The 26440-nt window shown below is 35.8% G+C and overlaps 1 protein-coding gene across 15 annotated transcripts in view; it reads left to right on the top strand.

Annotated features, from left to right (window-relative positions):
* The first annotated feature begins 4097 nt into the window (after window positions 1-4097).
* The window catches only part of myt1la (myelin transcription factor 1-like, a), a 163353-nt gene continuing 141010 nt past the window's right edge, over window positions 4098-26440 (top strand). For 3 of the 15 annotated variants that reach the window (XM_088626530.1, XM_088626527.1, XM_088626517.1), the window contains exon 1: window positions 8339-8683. In XM_088626530.1, the coding sequence (XP_088482656.1) occupies window positions 8633-8683 (51 nt within the window). In that variant the 5' untranslated portion in view covers window positions 8339-8632. Of the gene's footprint in view, window positions 4403-7977; window positions 8264-8337; window positions 8684-8823; window positions 8964-26440 lie in introns of those variants that run through there. The other 12 variants (XM_088626531.1, XM_088626529.1, XM_088626522.1 and 9 more) reach the window with 7 other exon arrangements.

Genomic DNA, 26440 nt, shown 5'->3' with positions numbered 1-26440 from the left:
GAAAGCATTACATAGAGTTTGGTATGACTATAAACTCAGTTTTGTATTATTTATTTTTCAATTAGGAAAATAAACCGTCACCTATGATATCTTTTTCTGAAGATCAAAATGATGTGGTCACCTGGACAACTGTAATGAAATCTAGATAAGGTAGAATATTAAAAACACATTATCCTTCTTTGAATATAATTAAAGTATATAGTTAATAATTAATGCTACTGTTCTTTGCCAAACCAACCAACCAATTGCTAATCATCTCACCAAACTTTTATTTTTAGTTGTGCATTCCTAAACTAATCTCACTAAATTTAAAAAGTTAACATTTAAAGTTAACATTTTTACAGGATGCATTGGAATATACCTATTTGTATTGCTGTATATATATTGACTGGCCCAAACATGATACACCACATAAGAGGCTCTGGAAATTGATATAAGTATTATAAAATGACATATACCTGTAGGTAATCCAAACGTGAAGAAATAAGGGCATTCTCAAACTCAAGATGTGCTCCATATGAATGAGAATGTTATAAACAAACCCCCATCTCTTGTATAAATGAACAAGCTTTTACTCCTTCAGTCACTGTAGTATTATTGAGACAAGTCACAAATAGAGATGACTCTTCTATTAAAGGACTTTATGATGTAAGTGTACCAAATCTCAAAGGAATTCAGAGATGTGGCCTTTAGGTAAAAAGGTAGAGTCCATTTCAGAGCCACACCAGCTAACAGGGCCAGAGCCCATCCTGGTTTATGTGCAGATTGAAAAGCATGCAACTCCAACCCTGGATAGGACACCAGTTTATCATAGGGCTTCCAACCCATTAATACTGTTTTCCACATAGACTTGTGGGTGTACCATTGTGAATTACATCACTCAAAGTACAGCAGTCAGGTTTACAGCAGGAAGCTGAAACCACAACCTCTTCATTCAGGCTTCAGGCTTACCCACTACATTATGCCACACCCACCTAACCTTTTGGCCTTCTTCAGAATCCACAGTGAAACTTAAACCAGAAAGCACAAATGGTAGCCATATGAAAATGCATTTAAAACTGTGGAAAGGAGACGCTGCTTTACTTTACTTTAGAAAGGACTATTGGACTTAAGAATGAGCCACCAAAGCATGTTGTTAAAGTCACTACCATTGGCTCTCCTTGTCATGGGAGCTGGTCCCAACTCCCGTGTAGTGCGTTGATTAGGACCCTGTGCAGACAGTATAATCCGGAAGTGACTGGAAAAGGGAAAACACTGCTAGGAAAGCAAGGGATAGCAAACAGGGGGCGGTGCCGACAGGGGGGAGCGCAGGCAAACAAGTCCAGGGAAGTCCAAAACGGGAAATCCGGGTGCAGTCCAAAATCCAAAGCCGGATGATCCATCCAAGACAAGACAGGGTTAAAATCTGGAGCGAGATCCGGAACAGGAACAGGAAGTTTAAAAAGACTGATGAGGCCAGGTGCTCCGAGTCCTGTACTCAGCTAGGTCAGGATGCCAGAAGCCTAAGCCCTCGAGACTCAGACGTAGGGCAGCTTGACGCTAGGCGGGCCTCCGGGCGTCTGACTTCCAATGCACAGCCCCGAGCTTCCAGAGCACCTGGTTTAAATAACGGTGAATCCAGGGAGAGGTGTACGTGATAATGAAACAACCACAAAAGGGCCAGAGCGCCCTCTAGAGGAGGGATGACGATCGTGACACTCCTATTATTTACACATGTGACAAATGTAGTCTTTTGTCTTTCATTAAGTCTTTAAAGAAACTCAGTGTTTGTGGCACATTGTACACATGAGGGCACCAGAATAATGCACTTCTTCTTTATTAAATAGAGTTGAGAAAACAGACATATTTTGTTTAGTAAGCAGTAACTGTAAACAATTAGCATAACAGAATGCTTCATAAGATGTTACACCTGCAATTGTCAAGTAGAGCAAATATCAACACATAGATTACTGGAAAAAAAGAAAAAATATCCTGCACCTGTATGTTTTCTTGACCTTGCAATTCTTCCATGGTCCTGGACAAAACATAATTAATAGGTATGATTGAATGGATTTTGATTATTATTTATTTGCTTTTAAAAACACTAGACCAGCAAGGTCCAGCTTTTTGTCTAACTATTATTGCTGCCTTGCATTTGAAAAAATCTGGGAGGATATCTAGGGTAGGCTGGGCATGGATTGTAACTCTTTGCTCTTGTCTGCCAATTCAACCTCTGACTAGAATTTGCAATAAATTTAAAGCAGGTAAGTGCATAAAACTAGCATTTAATTTCAGGCATGACTGTGCTGGCTTTCTATAGATGTCTCTGTCTCACTACTTTACACACATAAGTGCAGCATGTATATCCTAGCAGTTTTATTAGAAGTATGTACTGTATATCTGCCAGGATATTAGGTGAGCTACAGTAGATGACCTGAACTATAACATAGCTGACTTTTTGCATTTTCTGGTGGTTTTGTAGCCCTTAGAGAATTAAACACAGCCCCAGACACCAATGACTCAGACAACCTACCCTGCAGACTGAGGACCAAAAGCTGCCATTTTTTTCACAGACTGTACAGTTTCTTATTCTTTGGTTCACTGAACATCCGATGCAGTGTCCAATCAGCTGAAAAGCTGCACAGACGTCATTAGCTGTATGGGTTTATTTGAGCACGACTGACTGCAGCTGCTCTGTGAGCTGAGCCTCCATTAGAGTAGCTCTATTGGTTTCTGATTCACATTGCGCCAGCAGTGCTGGAGTTCTGAAAGGAAAGGCGAGCCGAAAAATATCAATTAACCGCAGACAAAATTAAAACCGCTTTCTCGTTGTTTCTGACTCTTCACAAGATGTCATATGGTTTATTTTTCAGGAAAACCCTCTTTTAAAGAAAAGTGAAAAAATGCAACAGACTGTAGATTTTGTGCTGTCAATGAAATCTGTGCACAGTAAAAAGAAGGCAAGCTAAAATGATGATAAGTTGGAGTTTTATGGTAAAAATTGTGATTGAAGGTATTGAAAAGGTCATTGTTATTCACCGAGGCTGATTTAAGAAAGGTCTCATTTTATATTAAAATCCCCCATCTAATTGCTGTTTCATGATCGTGAATGCCAATTTCCAAGGCTCACCGATTGCATTGCTCATGACTTCTGCCCTAGGTATATGCTTAAAAATACATGTGTGTTTTTGTCTGCGCAGATGCATTATTTAAGGGGAAACCAGACGGGAAAATAGGGCAGACTGCTGTAGCCTTCAAAATAATTTCGTCAGGCACGAGAAAAAAGGGCTCTGATTCTGTACTCTTTATATTTCTTCTATTTCTTTGTTCACTAAGTACTGATGAATAAAACGTAATCACAAAACAGAACTAAAAAGAAGATCACCTTTGTTTCAGTTTGGGTGGCTAGAAAGATCGGCCAATTCATCTTTTTTTTTTTCTGAACAAAAGAGAGCAGGAATATGGATCTACAGGAGCAATCCTTGCCCGAGCCCCTTTCTCACAGAAGCGCTATCAAGCCTTTATTAGGAGGGTGATATTGAGTGCTTTTACACGGCAGACAGAGAAAGTGGTGCTGTAGTTCCGCCCAGACGTATGCCTTGCCATTTTCATTTTAATCAGTTTGATCAGGACGGCTGCTGATTCATTTTGCAGGATGGCCCCCTGGGAGGGAGTGTGGAGAAGCCTGAGGCGTGTTTCTATTGCATCAATGCAGCATTCCATATCACAGAGAGCGTGTGCGAGAGAGGGGCAGACAGAGAGCAATGCATACCAAGTTCAAAACAGGAATGTCGTACTCCACAGAACCAAATTACATTCTAGCAGTGGCAGTATTCTTAGTTTTACAATACACAAGGATACTTTCTTACCACAAAAAAAAGGAGAAGGAAAGATAACAATACAATAGTTATTTAATAATAATAAAATTATACTCACATCTCTACCTGATTTAACTGGAGACTTTGATTCACAGGACTGACAACCTTATTATGCAGTGCACTTATTATTGATATTACTCTGCTCCCGGTTGCCATGACCACCGTGCAAGAGACATTTAATTTTCTCTCTTCCATCATCATTATCTATGAGGCCATCTGTTGTGGAAAATGAATTCAGCCTCATTTGCATGACTGATAAGCAAATTTTTTTATCTATTTAACAGAAGGTCATATGCCATGGATTTGGAGCTGGTAAAGAAAAAAAAAGATGTGGAGAAAAAAAAAAGCCTATCGAGAGGATGAGTGGGAGTGCGTGTGTTAGAGGATGTATGTGGAAGTAAAACAGATCCCTTAGGCCTGCTAGCCTATCGTGCTGCATTTGTCATTCCTGCCAGGAAGACATTTTTCCCCTCAGCCTCTGCAAAGCGAAGAGAAAGGTGTTTCCCATAGTCTGCTCGAAGCCCCTGATTTTATCTCAGTTTTTGGTGGGTGCCAGTTGAATTTTCTTTATTCTATATCAAAGCATGGTCTTAACAACGTGTTTTTTGCTCATTCTGTGGGATCTGCAATGTTCTCTGTAATACTGTGAGTGCTGTTGTCTTTGCTCTATTTACTGGCAGAAAGTTGCATTGTTGTACTGAAGCTGTGGCTCTGTACAGTTCAAGCCAGACATTAGGCTTTCTTCAGCTGAAGGAAAAGGTTCTGTGAATGCAAATGCGAAACCTTTGTCTTGTGTTTAATGCATGTACAGTACTTTACTAATCTCTTATATGAAGTTTTAGTGATGTAATAATTAGGTGGGAGAATGTCTTTTTGTATAATCTGAACATAAATGCATCAAAAAGCAAGTTTGCAATATAGTAATGCTTTTCTGTGGAGGTTTTTGGCATTTTTGTACACTTTGTAGATGTAATTTGAATATTAAGATAAGTGTGGTGGTTTCATATTTTGCTGTTTTGATACTCATGTTGGGGGGTTCAGATTGTTTTAAAATTTCATTGCCTATACAATAGAAAAGGAGTTGCACAGGAATTAATTGCAGTGATGCAACCTTAAATGATGGCAATGTGAAGCAGTTTCCGAGTAAACTTTTAAAGGTAGAATGATATAATAGCAATGGGCGAGTACCTATTGACTAAAGTTTTTCAATATTTAACAAATATTTCAAATCTGCACCATTAGTATGCAAATAGCATTTGAGTATAAAATACATTGCATTGTATATTGACTAATGTTGATTACAACATCCTATTGCTCTGCACCCCAAATGACTTGCTTTAAAATGTAAAATGGGGTTGATATAATTTTTTTTCCTCTTCCAATACTTTTAATTCCTTTATTCTTTTGTATTTTGGTATTTTAGAAAGACTTTGAGAATTTATGTCGAGTTGAATCAGTGGTATGGGAGACTTTCTGAACTTATCAGTGTTATAGTACTTTATGCTGCAGTTTGTGGTAAATCATATTTTCACATTTAAAAAGTTTTTCGTTTAAGGAAAGCTTTACCATTTAATGTAAATTTGTATTTTGGCCAAATGTAATACTTCTTGCTTACTAAGATCAGTTTACCATCATTACTACATAAACACAAAGATGGAATATTTCTTCAAGTTCATGATGAGTATTTTAATCCAAATAAGAAGTCAGACATTGAAAATGAAGCATTTATGTATTATCAGAATAAATGAAAAGAAAAATGCTTGAAAACACAACTAATTAATTATATTTAACTTATTTTGGAGAAAAACAAATGGATTTTTGTTGGATTTGACCTAGTTTCTTTACTTTATTGGGCCACTTCTAGATGTATATAATATTGTCATGCTTAAATGAAATTGGGAGTATCCTGCAAATTGCAAACAACAGAAGTGATTTAGCCAATTTTCCAAACGTTAATTACCAAGCTCAGATTTCTCTTCACCACTCTGACATTTGACTGCTGCTAATTCACTGATTAATCTCATTAATGTGATTATAGACGGATTTGTAGCCAGCTGCCATTGTACTGTTCAGTCTATGGGCTTGCCATCTTGGTCCATTTACTGTGAGCATTTTCAAAGCTTCCTTCAGTTCCCGACATGTGAGCTCTGTCTTACTATTGCTTTCAGCACCAGGAGCTGTCCACTGCTACTTGCAATTACATTGAGCTCTGGTTGACTTCCTGCTAGTGGAAAGGCAAAGTGAAAATGACTCACTTTTAGAATGCTTCTGAAGCTGCACACCAGTGTAAGAGTGCAGGGAGAACTTTTTTGCAATAATTAAGCAAATGCTTATGAAAATAAATGTGTATAAATAAAGGATTTGGACATTGTTCTTATTTTTTAATCCTAAAAACATTGGTTTCAGAGATTCAAATATGTTGTTGCCATTTGGAATCCTGACACTGTTTAAGTGAACAATGGGTCATTGTTATTGGTGATAGTAGTAGTAATACTCATATGTTTTCATTATGAATAAATAACGTGCTGGGTAAATCTGCATTTTATAAACATATACTAATAATTTTAAGAGAGCCATTGATTGATTTTATGTTGCAATCCCTTTGTCTTAAAATGTAGCATGTTTTGTGACTGATGTCAATTTAAATATGAACCTGAAATCACTGCAATAATTCACTGCAGAGGTCTTAAATATCCAAAAACACCACAGGTATTTATAATGTCTTTGCTGGCAGTAGTTTTAAAAGAAGTTATCTGGCAATTAAGTGAAATGTTTCAGACGTGTTTTGCACTATGGTTTATCATTCCTATAAGCACCTTTATAGAAAATATATTTTTTAATGTTTTCATAAAAGAACAGTTCATTTTATAAAAATCTAAGAGAACAATGTATTAATCTTAGTGCAATAGTACATATTGCATAGTGCTACATTGCACCATTATAAAATATAATCTAATAAATCGAATATGTAATACATATAAAACATAGAACTTGAAAATACCTTTCAACTCAAAAGCAATTGTTCAATAACTTTTATATTAAAATGCATAGGCACATCTGCACATTATTGTATAAAAATATTGTTTTGAAATGTACTTTTTAACTAAAGGTTTAAATAGTTTTGCATGCACTTTAAAATAAGTATACTTTGGGAATATTCGAAATATTAGTAGTCTGGCTTTGATATTGTACAAAATGTAATACTGAATTACATTTCTGTTACTTTTATTCAAGAATAAGAGTTGTATTGATGACAATAATACTATGTACAACTATATTGAATATACACTGTCCTGTACATACATTTACAGCATTAATAAATATAAGATAAAGTATCTACTGTTTGGCTAAGTTGAATGCTTTCCTTAAGTTTCAGTGTTCTGCCCTGGTCAGAAATATCAATTTTAAACACAGATGCACAATGAAAAAAAAAAGGTTTTAAAGGAGCAATTTATTTTAAAGAGCATTCATTTACTAACAATATATTTACCCAATAACATAATTTGCACTTGTCTATATAAAAGCAGTAAATATAGTACAATTTCTTGTACTGTATATATATATAGTGTTTTTCATTTGGAAATATCTCAAAACACTTTACAGCTAGATTGAGACCCATTTCATCCACCATTGAAGAGGAATACCCACCTGGCATAGCTTTAAATAAAAAAAGTTTATTTTGTGTGTTTATTTTTTTTCATCTGTGATTCAATAAACTGTGTGGTATGGTGAACAAAAAAAGAACAAAGAGACAATATCTAAATAATAAACAACTCCCTTTTTACATAGTGAAGTACAATATCATGCCCTAGTTTCAAATATTAAGTTAATTCATCAGGTAAGGCTATTTGACTACCTGAGTTTAGTCTCGGTAATCTTTCTCCAGATTCCCTAGAGTTTGTTAAAAAAAAACCTTAAGAAAAAATTTTAAAGCAATACTTCTTAAATAAATATGGCGTTTAAATTGGTTCAATTTCCATTAAACTAGAGGTGGCTTTATCATTTCAGCTTAGACTGCAGGTAGAAGCTGCAGGAATAAGAAGAGTTTTTTTTCTCTGTATTTCTATACATTTCAGATTCCCAGATACTACATTAAATACAGCACTGCACACGATACACATGCATTGCTCCAGAGATTCAGGGGCCTGTGGGAACTACTGATGTTAGCATCAGACTGTGTACAGCACTGAATAAATGTAGAAATGTAGGAGAGAGAAAGGGAGAGTGAGAGAAGGAAAGAACAAAAAAAAGAACAAAATCAGCAAACAAAAGACAAAAGGAATGCATTCCTAGATTGCTTTATCCCTCCTGCAGCACAGAAAGCAGTTGTGCAGGGCTTCTTCATTAACATTCGACCGGGTCCATGGACGTCTCACATGCCAGTTGAGGATGTGAGCTTGGAAAGGGTAAGTCAGCAGTGCGCTGCTTGATTTTGTTCTGCTGCAGTGCTCCAGTCTCAGAGGGAGCTCATGCCTCATGCATTCCGTATACAAACCTTGTTTCTCTGTCTGCCACTTCCCTTAAAGGCTGCTCTTCAGCAGCCATATCAGTGCCTCAGTGCTTGGCTGTGTTCTCGCTTTACTGGTGTCGCCCTTTTAATTTTTATATCGCACTTCAGGCCTATTGGTAGCCTGTCTGGAACCATTAGCTGTACTTTTTTCCCCCCTTTTTTCACCCCTTCATGTCGTAAAAAAAAAAAAGAAATAGCGTGCAGCTGAAGGGTGAACTTCACAGTGAGCAGTGACAGAAAGAGAAGACGTCCAGGTGAAAAGTTTATGAGAAGACTGAAATTTACAGCTGGTGGGATTTTCCATTTTTCTCCTCTGGTGAGAGAGCTTTCTTGGGGTTTACATTTGTGCATTTTTCTGTTTGTTTGGGTTTTTTTTTTAGAATGGAAGTGGCGGCAGGGTGGGGGGGTGGGGGCTATTTCTCAAGATGGAAGGCAGGCAGAAAAGAGAGATAGGGAAAAGGAGAGTGAGAATGCTATCAGCCTTAAGACTTACTAGACACTGGCGGAGCTGTGGGAACAAAATGAGGATGCATGCTTAGACATTTCAGTGTTTCTGCTTTGTTGTTTGTTTCTCTCCCGGGCAATGTATGTGTAAGGTAAATACATGGTTTTCTATTTTGGTGGGTTTTAGGAGGTATGTACAGTAGCTGTCTGTTGTGAAAAGCTTAATAGTAAAAAAAGATTTTGAATGTTCATGATGCATTGTGCATTATTTTACTGCTGTCTAATTCACATATTTACTAGCAGTATCTACCAAAAATGGTGTTTTTTGAGCAGGCATTATTTAAAAAATAAGATTAAATACCAGATTCAGAACAAAAGGTTGCATATCCTTTTGGCAGGGTCTCTGTTATAACACTGTGTAATGTTAGGTTATAAGAACAATATATCTATTTTTGTTCATGCAAAATGTGCTCGTAGTTCCCAAAAGAGTGTTGTATTTGTTTCTTGTTGGAAGACTCAGCACCTTTCAGTGGCCTTTATTTCTGGCATGATGCTCTGATCTAGAGAAGCTGGAAAAGTATAAGATGCTGGGCTGGGAAATGGATTAAAAAACACTTTTATTTCTCTTGCGGAAACATTTTGGGGCTTTAATTGATATGGTTGTAATTAAACGCCACTGTACTGTATGTATAAATAAAGGGTGACCATGGTACATTATTCTTAACATGATGTGAAAGATGACACTTTAGTTTGAAGTAAACACCCTAACCCTTTTTTGGAATTGTATACCATTCTATGAGTCTACTAATAGAATGAGTCTACTAATGTCATGTGCATCTACCTTAAAAAAAATACTCCTTCCTTGTAGTTAATCTATGCTAATTCTACTAATAATTGTCAAAGCAATTTTCTTTGGGGGTAATGTACCATGGAGATTTTTCAGTTCTACTGTAAAAGTTTTAAACAGACCATGGTGATGTTTTCTCATTCCATATTCTACTCAAGAGTTCATATCTTATGAATCTTGTTGACTAGTATCCTAGATATAATAAAAGATCAATTAAAAGAACCTTAATTAATAAACACTTTACTAATAAGAACAGTTATTTTATTGGCTGTATTTAAAAAAATAATCTTGCAATAATTTTCAAAACAGCGCTGAGGAATATGCTAAAAGTTTTAATGTTTTGTTCTTCCTATTTATGTAAGGGGTGTCTTTCTTGAGCTTTTGTTAACCTGTCCTCTTTTATTAGTACATCTGTTTTTTTTTAAATTAGCAATAGGAAATCCAAGGATATGATACAGGCATGTGCTGTACTGTATGTATGCATATAAAAATGGCACTTTTGTGATTGGTATATGTTTCTATATTCATTGTAATATATCAGATTTACAGACAATACATATTAAATCAGACACTTCTACAATTATTGTGAAAAAAACAATTAAATTAATTTTATATAGTGTACTGTATGTTAAAGAAAAGTTAATAAAGAGCTTACTTTATCTTTGTGTACTAGTTTAGTATTAATGAGCTCATCAACATTCACCTTTCAGCAAGTATACAGTAATTGTTAGTCCCATGAATTGTATTAGGTAACAATCTTTGCCATAGTGAATTACTGTTAAACCCCTCCATGAATTATTACTTACCTACTATTAAAATTGTGATGATTGAAGCCAACATCCCCTTGAAGATGCTAATAAACTATATAAATGTATAGTTTATATAGACTATACAGTATACTACTGTATATAATATACTGTAGATAGTATACTAAATTGTACAGAATGCTGAAGAAAATTCAGATGACTTTTGTATTGTGTATAATGCAGCAAGGTTTTTTTATCAATACAATGTACTTTTTAAAACAGATATTCACACCATTTGCTCTGCTTTGCTGATTTTTAGCACTAATATAGGTGCTCTATACTATAAAATACATATATTTGATTAATGCTGCATATTGAATTTAAACAATTATGACAAAGTTTGAAGTGATTCCTAAAGTAAAAGGACTCAATCTGCATTTCAATTTTGAGAGAGTTTTAAGAGACTTTGTAAACCTTTTTCCCTTTGGACTTTTTTATATGGACGTTTTTAAAATAACCCTGTTTCCTTTATGTTTTGTTAGCATTGCTGATATTTTGGTTTGATTGAAGAGTCCTGTGCACACAGCATACTGTTTATTTGCTTTAGAATACACAGTGTAAAACTGCAACAATTCCAAACAACTGTATTGTATTATAAGTCAATCATGGTAGCACACCAGGATTGCCACTTTTATTTTAATGTTTGCCACTGAATATTGGAGGAGTGACAGTACATAGTGCCCTTAACGCACAATACATATGAAATTAAACTATTGTATCAAAAATTGATCACCAAACTTTAAAATCGGACTACTGTAGACATACAGTATAGTGTGCAATCATAGTATATACTGTGCAGTATTTTACATTTTTGTTTTTAAGGTGATCATGAAAAGGATTATTATTAATATCAATGAATAAATTGAATCTAATCTAACTGATACACGACTCCTACAGAAGCTTTGCTATGAATTAAAAAAAATATTAGATTTCCACTACATAGTAACAGTGGAAATTACTTAATACAGGCACTGTGTGTTTGTTTCCCTGACTGAAGTTCTAGAATGGCACTGATCTTTTCCTTAGAAAAGTTATCATGCAACAATGCAGTATTTTAAATTAAAGAGGTCATTGAAGAGCAAATATATCTCAGTATGCATATTTTAAAATAATCTTCTTATTTTATGTTTCTTAACCTCAGAAGTTCCTAAATAATGTGCTCATTTCCTATGGACAATGTTGAAAGTAGAACACCAGACACAATGAGCAAGTCCAGTACAGAGTATTTTGCTTTTTGTTCCAGTTGTACAATAGTATATCGATAAAGCATTTAATATTTTTTTATGATTTCAAGCATATAATTTAACATTTTAATTACCCTGCTGTTCATGTGCTCATATTTAATTTAAAACAATTCATAACTATAATTATTTATTGTTTGCAGTAAAAGGCATGTTTTTCATTTTTTTACAGTATACCACAATTACCATAATCAAAACATGCAGATTTACATTTTTGTTAAAAAGTTACAAAGTACAGCACTGAAACATGTAGTTTGCATATTTTTTTAATGTTCCAAGCCTTCGATGGGATCCCCCCTCCCCTTTGTTGACAAAGATTAACTTAAAAGAGATTGCTTGACAGACCTATGACCTGACAAAATAAAATAAACATTATAGAAGTTCATTATACATGTACTCACAAGGTCTAATTCAACAAATAGATAAATACAAGAGTTTCTCTGAAGTTTGGATAATTTATTTGGACTATGGAATCATTATGGAATCATTTTTTCAAGAAATAGCGTATTTTGTATTATTAAAATAAACTTCAGTTAAATATGTTCTTTTAAAAAAACTTTAACAGTATAAATCAAGATCTGCTAATCTTTCATGTTTTGGGAGTTAAAGGCAAATACTCTACATGTAATGTATCTCAGAATGTAATAAGAGACACTGAGGACCTTCCACTGGGTCTGTGAGACAAAGCCTTGGCCATAAAGATGAAAGATTTTGAACTCTAGACAAGCCAACAGGTTTTGCAAGTGCACTAATGATGATGCCGGTGGAAGAATGTTGAGCACTGAGTGCTGGAAAGGGTATTAGTTTATATGGAACAAGAATGGTAGGCATTGTGAATGTTCTGCCTCCTTAATCTACTGTATTGTATGTATGTGTTAAATGTAAGAGGTTCACAAAGCACTCTTTAGAAAACAAAGTTTATCCACCATCATCATTTCTCCTTATAAAATAGCTTTTTATCAATTCAGCTTCAGAATCCCACCAAAAATCTCATTATAGTCTCTAGCTCTCTCATCATTGGAGATATCTGATGGGCTGTGGACAGAATTTTAATCTATTTACGCACACTGTAAAGAAAGTATTCCAGGGATGGCGTTACCAGATTTGACTTTTTTTAATGATAAATGAAAAATGAAGTACTTAATTATTATGCATAGGGTGCTGTATTCGTACTGTAGGTCTTGGACCTGTAATCGAAGTACCCTCCATATTGTGGGTTATTGATAACATCACTCCTCTCCATACAACTATGTTTCTGTTTTGCACAATAATGTGTTATAATGTGTAATGTTTAGTGATCATCTACAGGGGCTTTATACTAGGAAGGAATATGATGGGTGACAAGAGACTGGTCTTGGCTAAAATCTCTCTCCCCTGCAGAATATTGTCCCAGTAAACTGGAAATGTTGCCCAGTTTAAAAAAAAAATGAATCTTCTATTATAAAAGAATTATTATGAAAGAATAGAAGAAATCTTCTCTATTCAGCAAGAACATGTTCTTCCCAAACGAATTTATTGGGATGAACCATGCATATCATCCATCAGGGTTGCACAGGGCTGCAGGGGAGCTGGCGAGCAACGGGAGGAAGGCATGATACACCCTGGGTGGGACACCTGCCATCTCAGGGCATGCAAACATGCGCTCACTGACAGCAGGGCCACTTTTCCCAGGAAATAGTTACCTACCCATATGTTTTTGGACTGAGAGAAGAAACCAGAGCATTTGGAGGAAGCCCATGAGAGCGTGGGGAGAACATGCAAACTCCAAGCACATACAGTAGCACCCCAACAACTTATCCCAGGGCCACAGTAATGTGAGACAGCAATGCTAAGCACTGTGCCACTGCGCCACCCCAGTGTATGCCTTCAAAAATAATAAGAGTGTCACTCTTTAAATAACCATGTACCTACAGTAAATGGCTTGCTTTTAGTACTGTCATATACTGTATATTATAGATTTTACTATGTAGAAACATATCTTCATTCATATATATTCATATGGTTAGTGATCTAGAGTATGTCTTCAAAACAAAGGAGATTTTAGTATTCAGTTGAAGTATGCTGTTTCTATGCTGAAAAATAAGTCAAACATCTTCTTGCCTCTTTTAGTAGGAGGCACTGTACTCTTCATAATATTCTTTTTATGAATAGTTTAACATACGGTAACAGGATGGTGATGATTGTTTTATTTTTCTTTACAATATTGAAAGCTTTAAACAAAACACTTTAACAAGAGGGACTTGATTATTCAATCAAATTGAAGACACAATCCCCCTTTTACTCAATCTCTTAAATTAGTATAATCATATACTGTAGATATTAAATAAAATATCCCTTCCAAGGGGAGGTTACATAGATTGAGAGTCTAGAGAGATTTACAAAACGGGTCAATCAAGAGTATCAGGAATAATAGAGAGATCATGCAAACGAGTGCATGTGGGTTATGTGTACACATTTGCAAACAACAGAGCTGCACATATAAACAGCGCAACACTCTGCTGCAGCTGATGCTCATTGGTCGGTCTGTTTATTTGCGGGTTGAATCAGACCCAGGAAGCTTAGTTATCATTAGGGGTTTGTTGAGATAACAACGAACTGTGAGTTCCCAATGGTTTAACAAGCCTTGCCACGGCTGAATCAGACGAATTGTTAAAGGTACCTAGGAAGCTCTGAACAGCAGCAAGGGCAGGCTGGTAAAGGGCAGGAGAAAATGTTAGCCCCAGCTAGTAGCTCCAGCAGTTAGGAGCTCTGGTCTAACCCATGGGGAAAAGGAGAAAAGACTCTCAGTTGGAAGTAGTTCTAGTGGCATTGAGTTAGGGTTCATCAGCAGCACTGAAAGAAACAATGGAAATGGTGGCGTTGCATTTGCTCTGTGGCTAAGGATCTGCACCTTTGGCTCTAAGGTCGCCAGTTCGTATCCTGTGGCCGGCAGAGGAATCCTACTCTGTTGGGCCCCTGAGCAAGGCCCTTAACCCCAACTACTCCAGGGGTGCTGTACAATGGCTGACCCTGTGCTTTGACACCAAGCTTCTCTCTCCCTGTCTGTGTCTCATGGAGAGCAAGCTGGGCTATGTGAAAAGATGAATTCTTAATGCAAGAAATTGTATAAGGCTAATAAAGTGATGTTATGTTTTGTTACATGAGGTTAATCAAGTCTTCCCTGGATTAGTAGATGCAGTACTCTGTATACTGGTCTGGGCAGGGAGCTCAGAGTTTTTTTCGGAAGCAGAAGTCACAAGCAGTACTTCAAATAACCTCAGAGGGGATTCCACATAAAATATGAGTGCTCCTGTAGGTTTCTGTCCACTGGCCTCTTTTGATAGACAAAGTGTATGGTTTACATAGAACTCGCAGTAGGACCCTGGGACTCTCAAGGTGTTGCTGAGTGTCCAGGTTAGTGGTTAGAGACTCAGGCTAGAGACTCCCAGGAGACGCATACGACAGGTCCGTAGAAAGGAAGTCAGCCGCAGGTCAGCAAAAGCAGCAGAACAAGTTCAAGTAGCTGCAAAGCTGTGAACGCCGGTCAGGCGTAGGGGAGAACTCTGTTGTCATGGTAACCAGGCCTGTGATGAGCAGCTGCATAACTACAATATTATATACTTCAATTTTAAAACTGATATTCACTTATAACTGTAGCATCTTGATTACATTATATTATCATTTTAATGATAACATCAATAATAAGAAAATACTCTTGTAAATATTTTGTTCTAAGAGATTTAAAAATGTTGATTTTTTTTAGCAACATAATTTCAAATAGCATGTGAAAACATACAATTTCAGTAGTTTTTGCCTCCATTTGCTGTATTTCTTTTAATTAAAAAGATAATTATTGCTGCAGTAAAATGAGTTTCTCGTGGCCTGCTATCATCAACAGATACACGCTGAAAACATTAATAGGAAACATAACATAACTTTTATGGGGAGCCTCATAAAATCCATAAACTTGGACTGTTAATTCCCTCTTAACACTCTTAACACCAGAACTGATGTTCTTTACTGGGTGAAGACTGAGCAGCAGTAACAACAACTAGTTTGATTCTGTCAGTTTTCAGAAGCTAAACAAGGCTGGGTTTTGTCCGTACTGGGTTGGGGACCTCCAAAGAAAATCAGATTATTTTTGTAAATGGTACTGGTAGGCTAGAATTATTTCACTTCTTTACCTGATTTGCTGTGTAGTGGGACTGCTGGTACATAGTGCCTGACGTGTATCACCCAGGTGGGTGCTGCACTGCAGTGGTGGATGAAGTGTGTGCACTCCTGTATAAGAATTGCTCTGGAATCACTTGGGGGTGAAAAGCATCGCCACAGCCTGGAGAACTGTGTTAGAAAACCGCCACAACAAAAGTGATGGCTAAAAATAAAGCAACGGATTATATTTTTAATTGGGCTCAAATAACTAGAAACTGGTCTAAGGTACAAGTTCCAGTACTTGTCTTTTAGTGAAACCATGATCTGTTTCTAGGCTTTATAGCAGGCCAATTAAAAATCAATCTAAACTTTTGAACAGGCGCATAATGGAAATCGAGTGAGTGTATGGCTAGGTGATTAATGCATGCTCTTACCTTATGGCATAACAAGTCTGGAAGTGCATTAATCATCTAGGAATGTTCACCTATGATTTTATTGTGGCAATCAAATAATGTCAAAAATAAGAATTTGCATGAGTTATAAGGGAGTCTGTTGGTACACGATAAAGCAGGAAGAGCAGTCTAGTCTGCTCCCCACCTATTCCCAGTGTCAATACAGCTGGCAGCAGGCACGTTCCAGGCACGTGCATTCTATTTGGTAGCCAAAGTATGCTGCCATTCTTAAGGAGTTGTGAAGTATTTTCCAACATGAACCACATTAAATGAGAGCATGACATATTAGTCCATAATCCGTGTGATATGTTTCTCTAATTTGTATACTTTAATATACTGTAGCTAAAGTTTAAACAAAGTGCACATACTGCTAAGATCAGATTTTTGTTCAATAAATTGTTAGGGGTATGAAACTAAACTGTTTGCAGCAGTGCTTTTGCAAATCCTAGCCTTTACAGCTGTATTAAAAACTTGGACAGTGTGCATTTATTTCCTTACCAGAGTTTACTTAGCCTGAAAAAAAAAACTATATGATCTCAGGTCTTTCAATAATACATTAAGAAACTAAACTAGCGACAGTGTAATAATGAAAATTAGAATGAATTGATGAACAAATTCCTTATCACGGTGGTGTCTTAAAATTCGTGGCTCTTATTTATAAATATCTTTTGATATCTGTAAGAACTATGAATAACACAGTAATAACATTTTGGCAATAACCCACTGTTTAACTGGTACCTGATAAGTATCATAACTGGACAAATATTTTACAGCTTATAGAAATATAATGTATTGTGATACATTGCAAAATTGATTGTGTTTAACCTGTAAATATTATTTAGAATTTTTAGGCAAAGGTACGTTGTACTTACATTTTTTGTGTGTATCACCTTCAAAATGTTAGCATTAAGTCACAGGCAAATTTGATGCATTTATTATCAATAATGTTGTGAAGCACAAAAATAGAAACAAAGACAAATGTATTAGCACAGTTGTGCAGTATTAGCTATCACCCTATTAATAACTTCTACACCTGCTTGTATCACGAACTTTACTACACTATTTAGCTTTTATGTAAACGGTCACTTTCATTAATATTTTACCATGTGGTTTGGCCATTTTGTCTCATTGCAACAAAAGCATTGTCAACTACTTTCTCTCTCCTGACATTGCCAAATTTCCTTCACTCTAAAAGTTTCATTACTGTGTAACTGTGTACCACATTTGAACGCAATTGAACGCAAAATGATTTTCTTGTGTATCATCTAATCTTCACCAGCCATCATTAGTTTGGTTAGGCAGTAGACACAAAGTGACAAAACACACAAGTATCACTGCTTCTAATTAGAGTGATTCTTTCTGATGGCTCTTAATGAAGGATGACAAAACTTTGCATTGCACTGATGCTACCTTTCAGGATTTGGTGGAAAACTAAATTTTCTTTCTGATCAACAGATTTTGCTCATCATCATTTGAGAAAATATTAAGTTTATTTTTAAGTGTTTATTGTTGGTCTAGAGACAATTCCACAGAACCCCTGGGTTAAATTTGAAGATTTTTGCTTAGAAAATACAGTTTATACTAGTGACTGCCACTTACAGTGACCTGATACCCTTTTCAGCTCTTCAGATGTACCTTTTCAAATGGCACCTGAGCATATTTTATGTCCTGTAACATTGTTAAATATAGACTATATAGCCATGCTGCATGAAACATACAATTACTATTTGGTAGAAAACAATCAGATTATTTACATAAATACATCTGTTTTGTAAGTATTTCTCTTAATTGTCCAGTAGGTAAGTATATACTGTATATATGTATGTAGGTACAAAATCAATTAACTGAACAATAAGAATGTTTTTACCTGTGCACTGATTTTGATCATTTCATAAGATATTACATTCAGGTCGTATGTAATAAATTCCTCTTTCCTGCAAATTCTTTCTGTAAAGAGATCTAGAGTGCATACTATATGAATACATGTAGCAACCTCATTCACAATCATTAAGAATCATTAAGAAGACAAAAAAATAAAACAACCTGCCTGTTGTACCAATAAATTCACATTGCATAGTTCTATTCTTTCTAAAAATCGATAATCTGTTATATCGTCATTTTTCCGTAAATAGAATCAAAATATAATTTAGAATGTGTATCAAATTCTTAGTCTTAGTTTTAGTGTGAGTCCTGGTGTTAGTCTCAGTCTTACTAAATAAAGCAAAGGTGTTTGGCAAAGGTGTTAATCAATTTAAGATCTAAACACTAACAATCTATCTCGAGCAGATGTCCCCATCCTTGTCCTGGAGAGCTGCTGTGTCCACAGGTTTTCAATCCAGCTGTGCTCTCATTATTGTCTTAATTGGACCAGCTTCTCCCAGCTCTTGAGGTGCTGCTGCTTTAAAGAGACAGAAAACCTGCAGACACACACTGGCCCTCCAGGACCAGAACTGGGGAGCCCTTGGCTGAAAGGGTGTGATTTAGACATTTATGGAAAGTATGAACCTTGCAAATGAAAAGCTCAGTCTGATTTAATCAGACATGTTTTTTTAAGCACAGAGAGAGACATTTAAATCAAAATCAGCAGAGATGTAAAAGCAGCTATAATTGGCTGGGAGAGGAAAGTATCCTTGGAAACCCTGGAACTGAACCAAAGAGTGCTAGCAGGCAGTCTTAAGTCTGAGGACAGCATGGGGTAAAACTGGGACATTTCCAGTTACTGGGGCCATTGTAGCCACCTCCATTGTGCAGGTTGTACAGTATGTAAATGTAGATTACAAGATTACAGGAAGTAAGAGGTTAGAGATTAACCTTTTAAACATTTCAGCACTATAAAATTCTTAGTTCCATTTTGTTTGTAGAAAATAAGGTCATGTGTGATGTTTTTTTCTTGACGTTGAACAGCCTCAGAAATAGTTAAAACAAAAGCTTATCTAGGCTAGACCTAGACAGTCTGGTCAGAAATATGTCTATTTCTCAAAATGGAACAACAGTTATTATGGCACACATGTATCATGTCTTTGGAATGAACAGTTTCTGTTGTTACTGTACATCCTCCTGTAATATAAAGCATCTACAGGTTTACAGCACCTAATGCCTCCGATGCCCCCATCCTCCTCAGTGCTAATTATTCCAGACATACTTGAGGGATACAAGTATATCTGTGCATTGTCCCAAAAGTTCTAAGAATCCACTATATTTAATATGCGACAAAAACCACAGAGTAGATATGTTTCTTCATACCTTTACAATGATTATTCCCATTAAACAAGCTCATGTCTTTAACTTAACCTATTTTATATTTCCACAAAACTCTTTTTGTACAGTATTTCACAGCTTGAGGTAGGGGTGATAAACTATTGCGAATAATTCACCAGACTAGATTATCCCTAGACTTTTCCTATCCAAATGCTGACCACGTCTCACCTTTATTAGCCTATCTGTATTCAAGATCACCACTTGATAGAGTAGGTCTCAATCCCACATCTAAAACAACTTTTTTTTCCCTAACATTCAAATAGTGCAAAAGGAGGAGATGTATAGCCCAGTTGATTCAGCAGTTCTAAGGTAAATTGTGAACTTCTTAGATAAAGTGTTTTGTTGTCCTACTTTCTGTAGCTACCTCTACCTTCTCTCACTCCCGTGCAATATAGCTCACTCATCTTTGTCTGTGCTCTTGTGCTCTTTCTCCTTTTTGCCACTGTGAGTCTGAGTGCATATGGGAATTGTATATAGGGCAGAAGACATAAAGCAAGATCCACAGGACAACCAACACTCACAGTTTTAACAAACATACACAGGAATTTTACAGTACAGCTGACTCTGAGGTGCAGGAAAATCTCCCAATCAATTAAAAAGCAGGAGTCATGTCCACTTTATTTATATTTGGTCATGCTTAATATGTGTGTCTATTTTACAGGATTGAGATCCAGCAGTCTCAATCCTGTAAACGTAATCCTTCATAAACCATGCACATTAATTTAACGTACTTCTGTCCATGCATCTATTGTCAAGAAAAGAAAGTTCCTCCCCAGAATCCTTCAATGCTTGATTCCCTCTGCATCGTTTGTTATGTTTTCAACAAAATGATAATGTTGTCTCACTCTTGTCCCGACCTAATTTTTCCATCTGCTCAAATCTTTTAGTAAATTGCTTGCTAAAATAGTATGCTAAAAATACATGTGGTGAAATAACATCCATAATTTTTAAATTGTTGTTTCAATAAAGGCATTCCCATGGTAGAGTATTTAATATCACTGGTACTGTTACACAGTTAACCTTTTGAATATTTGCTGGTCACTTCACAAATGAAAATATAATTTCACAAATTAGAAAACTGTCCATATCAATAAATGTGTGGGTACATTTTTGTTGCTGAAATAAACATGCCTTTTATTATGTTCATGCAAATCTAACACAACTACAAGCTCAAAGTCTTAAAGAAATGTACAGCACAGTGTCAATGTAAACTCAAAAACCAGTAGTACTAATAAGTGCGATATGATGATGAAATGTATTAGAGGTTGTTTGGAGTAACTCATCTAGCTGAGGGAATGGCAACCTAACTGTAGGATGAGGTCGACAAAATCTCCCCCTCATGTTCATGTTCATAAGAAATCAATCTATGGAACTGCTGCAACAATGAAGAATGAGTGGCAATGAGGAATGCGAGACAGATGTGCATAGGGAAGTTCAGTAGGCAAGATATATATTTATACATAGGAGTGTGGACGCAGGCTAGATAAGCATCTGACCTTCTCCCGAATTCCACCAGGAGAACAAAGAGACACTTTCATGTACCGCGTGACAGGAAAAGACTCAATCACCTGCCACACAACCAGAACTGTTAGAAATGTGTTATAGGATGGTTAATGATTGGTAATTCATTCCAAAATTAGATTAAACAGGCTAATGTAGGAGTTCAAAGCCGTTTATTCCATATAGCAGGACACACAAAGAAAGAAGATTAGCCTCTACTCCAAGAATAACGCAGTGCATGACTCCATACATTTCCTTTGATCACTAAAGCAAAATCAGAATGATTTTGCATTCCTGCACAGGTATTGAACAGATTCACCTTAATGTCAGAATGCTGAATTGCGGGATTACTAAACAAGAAAACAACATGTTTGGTTATATTTCCAATTACACTCAAACCTTGTTAAGATATAATGAACCTATAAACTATCTTTTACCCATGCTTACTCCATTCATTAATCCATTTTCTAACCACTTTATCCAATACAGGGTTGTGGGGGAGCTGAAGCTTATCTTGTTAATCAATGGGCACAAGGCAGGATACACCCTGGACGGGACACCAGTCCATCTCAGGGCACACAAAGACACAAACATGCTCACACTCACACCAGGGCTAGTTGATCCAATTAACCTTCCAGTATGTCTTTAGACTGTGCAAGAAAACTGGAGCATCCAGAGAAAACCCATGGAACCGTGGGATAACATATAAACTCTGCAATTTTATTCACTGAATACATGAGTATATTTCTCATGTTTTACTTTGCTAAAATCTTTCATAAAAGACACAATGACTGTCTATAACCAATTTTAGAGGTTTGGTACAGATTTAAAATTTGCTAGTATTTATCTAATAAATATAAACAGCCTTCATTAATTAGTTTTTGCTCATTCCAATTTGAAATGGTGTGGGGATAATTTTTCTCCTTAATGAGAGGTCAAGTCTTCTTCTGAGACAAGTCTGTCTTAATTTCAAAATCATTACTGCATCGATTTGTATCATTGTCTGTTTACCAACCACCTATAGGTGATGTCACTTAGTAAAGAAAGTTCACCATGACAAAATATCCGTAATTGGTTAAATTTAAACACAGTGGTTGGTGTTTCCCATTCTTTCCTCCTCTCTATCCTCTTTCACCAGCTCCCAGTTAACCAGATGTCTAGCTGAACACTGCAGTTAATAAATAAAATGTCAAGATTACTCATGCAATTATGATAGCCTTTATTGTGCGCTTGGTAGACTTGTAACTGATAAAAATAATTCAGAAGGGAAAATGTGACCCGTATTCTTTTTCTTATTTCGAATTTTTATTCCCAGTCAGGAACTTCCTCCTTTTGAAAAGAAGAACATGTTTTTGTCAGATTGATAGTTGCTACCAAAACAAACTTGGAACTGGAGTTTTGCCATGATGCCAGAACTGAAGGCACACAAGCTTGCCCTTATGATATTACTAAGGCCCTAGTTTATTTTGTTATTGTGAAACAAGAACATGAATGCTGGATCTCTGGTATTTAAAAAGGAAACAGACCACTCAGCCTCGGATACACTTGCCAGTTTTATTCTGGCATTCGAAATCTACAGTTCTAGTGTAGTCTAGAGAAAAACATTCAGTCTATAATGCTATCCCACTGTCATGTGAAAAAAGTGATCAAGTGATCTCCAAACCAATGTTCATATCAAAATAAACTACATACAAAGTATGTAATGTACATATCAACAAAGCAAATACATCTCAATGAATACTGACAAATTGTGATATTAAAGACATCGCTAGGACATGCCGACAATAACTTACAGAAAACGAAGAGCAATGTTAAGATTGATTAACTGTATAAAAATTCCCCAAAGGTATTGCCTTCACATGAATTCACCTTCTAAAACTTCTGTTTAACAGTTTGTTTCCTACAAAATTGTTTAGAATGATGCATTGAATAAATTATTATTAACTTATATGGTAGTATTTGCCTTTTACAGCAAACCAGGAAACACTTAAGGAAATAAGAAGTTGAGAAACGAGCAAGAAGAAAGAATATCCCAAAATAAGAAACACAATAATATAGATTTTGTGATGAATCCAATAAGTACCCCTTCAAATAGGATTTTGGTTTGGTTCCCATTAAAACTTTGTTAGGTAATAATGTGCAGGAAGAATTCTGCAATATACAGTTTTTTGCCAAATAGAAAATCTAAAACACCGATAAACAACATGAGGAAGCAAAAAAACTGTTATACAGTATAAGTGGCAACAAATTATATTGTATTTTTATATGAATACAACTGTTTAAAAGTTTAATTTAAAAAAAAGCCTGTTACGTCTTGTTTCATTACACTACTTTGAAAATAATTATTTCGTCTAATGTACAAAGTAGTGGAATGTGCCTTATATTGATTCTGTGAAAATATCAAACGTTGCCTGACATACAGCTTTTCCAGCATTTTAGTCATAACAACCAAGACTATTGATCATCTTACAGTACCAGTATTTCATAAATGTTTACGAATGGTATAATATTTAGGACTACCAATTAAAACTGCCATTTTATATTTATGCACATTTTAACTGAGCAGCTTTGCAAAAGGATGTGTAAATTTTATTGCATGCTACTAACCTCTGATACATACTGTATAAAGCTTAGGATTCTCTACAATAAGAATTATTTTAGTTCTTCTAATTATTACAGTATATCACAATATTGTCCATTACACATTTACATTATTTATACAGTAAAAAGTATAAAAAATACAGTATTCATATGTTACTTTTACTAAAATATATTATGTGATCGATGAGCACCTTAGCTCAAATTAATTTGTGCCCTGTAGCAACCTACTGTATGTTGAAATAGCATATTTAAATTGTCATTTCAATTTAAAAAAGAGAAAAGGTGTTCTTGCACAAAAAGATAAAATACAGTATATATACTGAAACATTCTATTTCTATAAAAAAATGACGTGGAAAGCACATTGTTACTGGGTCATTGACACACTATCTCCTTTTTATGTAGTTCACACCAAACCAGTAACACTGGTTCTTCCTTTGAAAATATTGCTATTTTCAAAGTGAGTCATACTGTATCTGCTCAACTTTAATATTCAAAAGATGGGAACAACATCCAAAAGAGAAATAACCTTCATTATGTAACAATGGCTAGATATTCTACGTATAGAGTAGAGAGTAGAGTAGTTTATTGCCATACCCGTACATTGGAATTCTGAATCGCGCTGATCTCTTGGGACACACACAGTACAACAGACAACTGTTGACAATGTAGACAGTACATTACAAATGTTGTATGTATGCAAATGTATGATGTTCATAGTTGGTTTTGTGAGGCTGATAAGAAGTCCTAGAGAGCATGAATCCACATACTGTACATTATGTCTGACACCCTGAAGCAACCAGCAGCTACAGTAGGTATCACATCAGGTTAAAAATGACTGATTGGCTACTTGTTTGTTTCACTGTGAAAGTGAATCCAGTGAATCTAATAAAGAAGGCTCGGGCTCTGAAGTTGACAAGACTAATGTTCCTTTCCAAATGACCTTGTTGAACACAATACCACATTTGTGACATATGGTGGCCTGGAATCAGTATATGGGAGAAGATACTCCAAGTTCAAAATGTCATGCTTAATGCTGTGAGGTGTCATGATGAAATCCTTTGCCTGATACTATAATTGCCCCAGACTTCTTTTTTGGTGTTGGCTGACCATGAACATGGAACAATTAAGATACACGGACTGGCCAATAAGATCACTTGAACTGATCAGAGGGCCATGCCATCCTGCCCATGCTAAACTCTAAAGATAACAACTTTATTAGCCCTACACAATTTCTTGCATTTGGAATTCATCTTTTCGCATACCCCAGCTTGCTCTCCATGAGACACAAACAGGGAAAGACGCCTGGGGCAGAGTGTAGGGTCAGCTATTGTACAGCACACTTGGAGCAGTTGGGGTTAAGGAGTTTGCTCAGGGGCCCAACAGAGTAGGATTTGAACCAGCAACCTTCCAGCCACACGCACAGATCCATAGCCACAGAACCACCACTCCACCCCCAACAGCTATACCTGTTGCATCATTTTAGGATAACACAGCACTCTAAAATGCACTTTTTAAAAATAAAATAAAGTTTTGTTTGTGCCAAATTGATGAAAATGACTATGGCATTATGGAACCATTGACATGTTGGACAATTTAAATAAGTATTCATTGTTGGATGCAGCTTAGGAATCCATTTTGACACATAATAAAGAACTTAACAAGGTTGTCTATGTATAAGTAAATGCATCCACTCAGTAAATGCATCCACTCAGTTTTATATATTGTCTTGCAAAGCGTTTTGCATTTTGGTACCACTTGCTCATATAATATTCTACAGTTCTCTTGTTTACTGATAATGTTAATCATACTTCTAAAACAATTTGCTGTCTTTTGTTTATTGTTAGTGTGTTGTCTTTTAGTTCTTGGCAGGACCTGTGCTGTATCTAGAGTACAGTATCTCGTATTTGGTTGCACATAATCTTCAAGAATAACAAGTTTGTATAACTTTCTCTATGTAGCCTTATAACTTGATTGCTGAGCTATTAACCTTGCTCACAGTCTTGTCTTATAAATAGGCAATAGAATCAGAAATCACTTATCCAATATAGAGGTTATTTATATTGTCTTGTATTCAAGTCACTTGAAATTCAAAGATGAGTCTTTGGGTATTGGAAAAGCAGTGTGGGGAAAATTCAGCACATACAGGGGCACATACAGTAACACAGATACTTTTTCTCATAAGCTAACAGAACTTCATACAGTAGAATCACCCAATAAAACCATTAATTCTAAAAACAAACTTTTAGAAAAAGGCTTTTGCATTGTCCATTATTCTGATCAGAATATTAATCCAGACCTTGTGTATGTGAATTTGGGATTGGAAGTATATACGCCTACCACACTAACAACCCAATTACAGAATAATAATACAAATTAAATATTGTTTTTTTATTCAGTACATACTGTACATACAGATATACACAGATGTGCGTAAGATAGATATATATACTGTATCTTTGTGCGTATTTACAGTCCTGTCATGTTTCATTTTAAACAGGCAGGAAAGCTTCCTAAAATACTTTGCATTTATAATTAGTGTTTGTGCTGCTTGTAGCTGATAATATTCAGAAACAATGATTTTAAAGGGGAGCCATGAATTTCCAATGAACTGTGAAAAGACTGATTAAAATTACTGCACTTGTGAGCCAAAAATCATCTGTCACTTTATGTTCATACATATGACCAAAATGCCAGTCACCTAATTTTCCAGAAAGCCTTCTGAGTGGTATAAGTGACTTCTTTATCATACTGTAAATAAATTTGGAAATGTATGTCATCACACCAATAAAATG

Source organism: Lepisosteus platostomus, chromosome 3, assembly GCF_059453375.1.
Source record: "Lepisosteus platostomus isolate fLepPlt1 chromosome 3, fLepPlt1.hap1, whole genome shotgun sequence".
NCBI lineage: Eukaryota > Metazoa > Chordata > Actinopteri > Semionotiformes > Lepisosteidae > Lepisosteus > Lepisosteus platostomus.
This window is presented reverse-complemented; position numbering and strand designations above follow the sequence as displayed.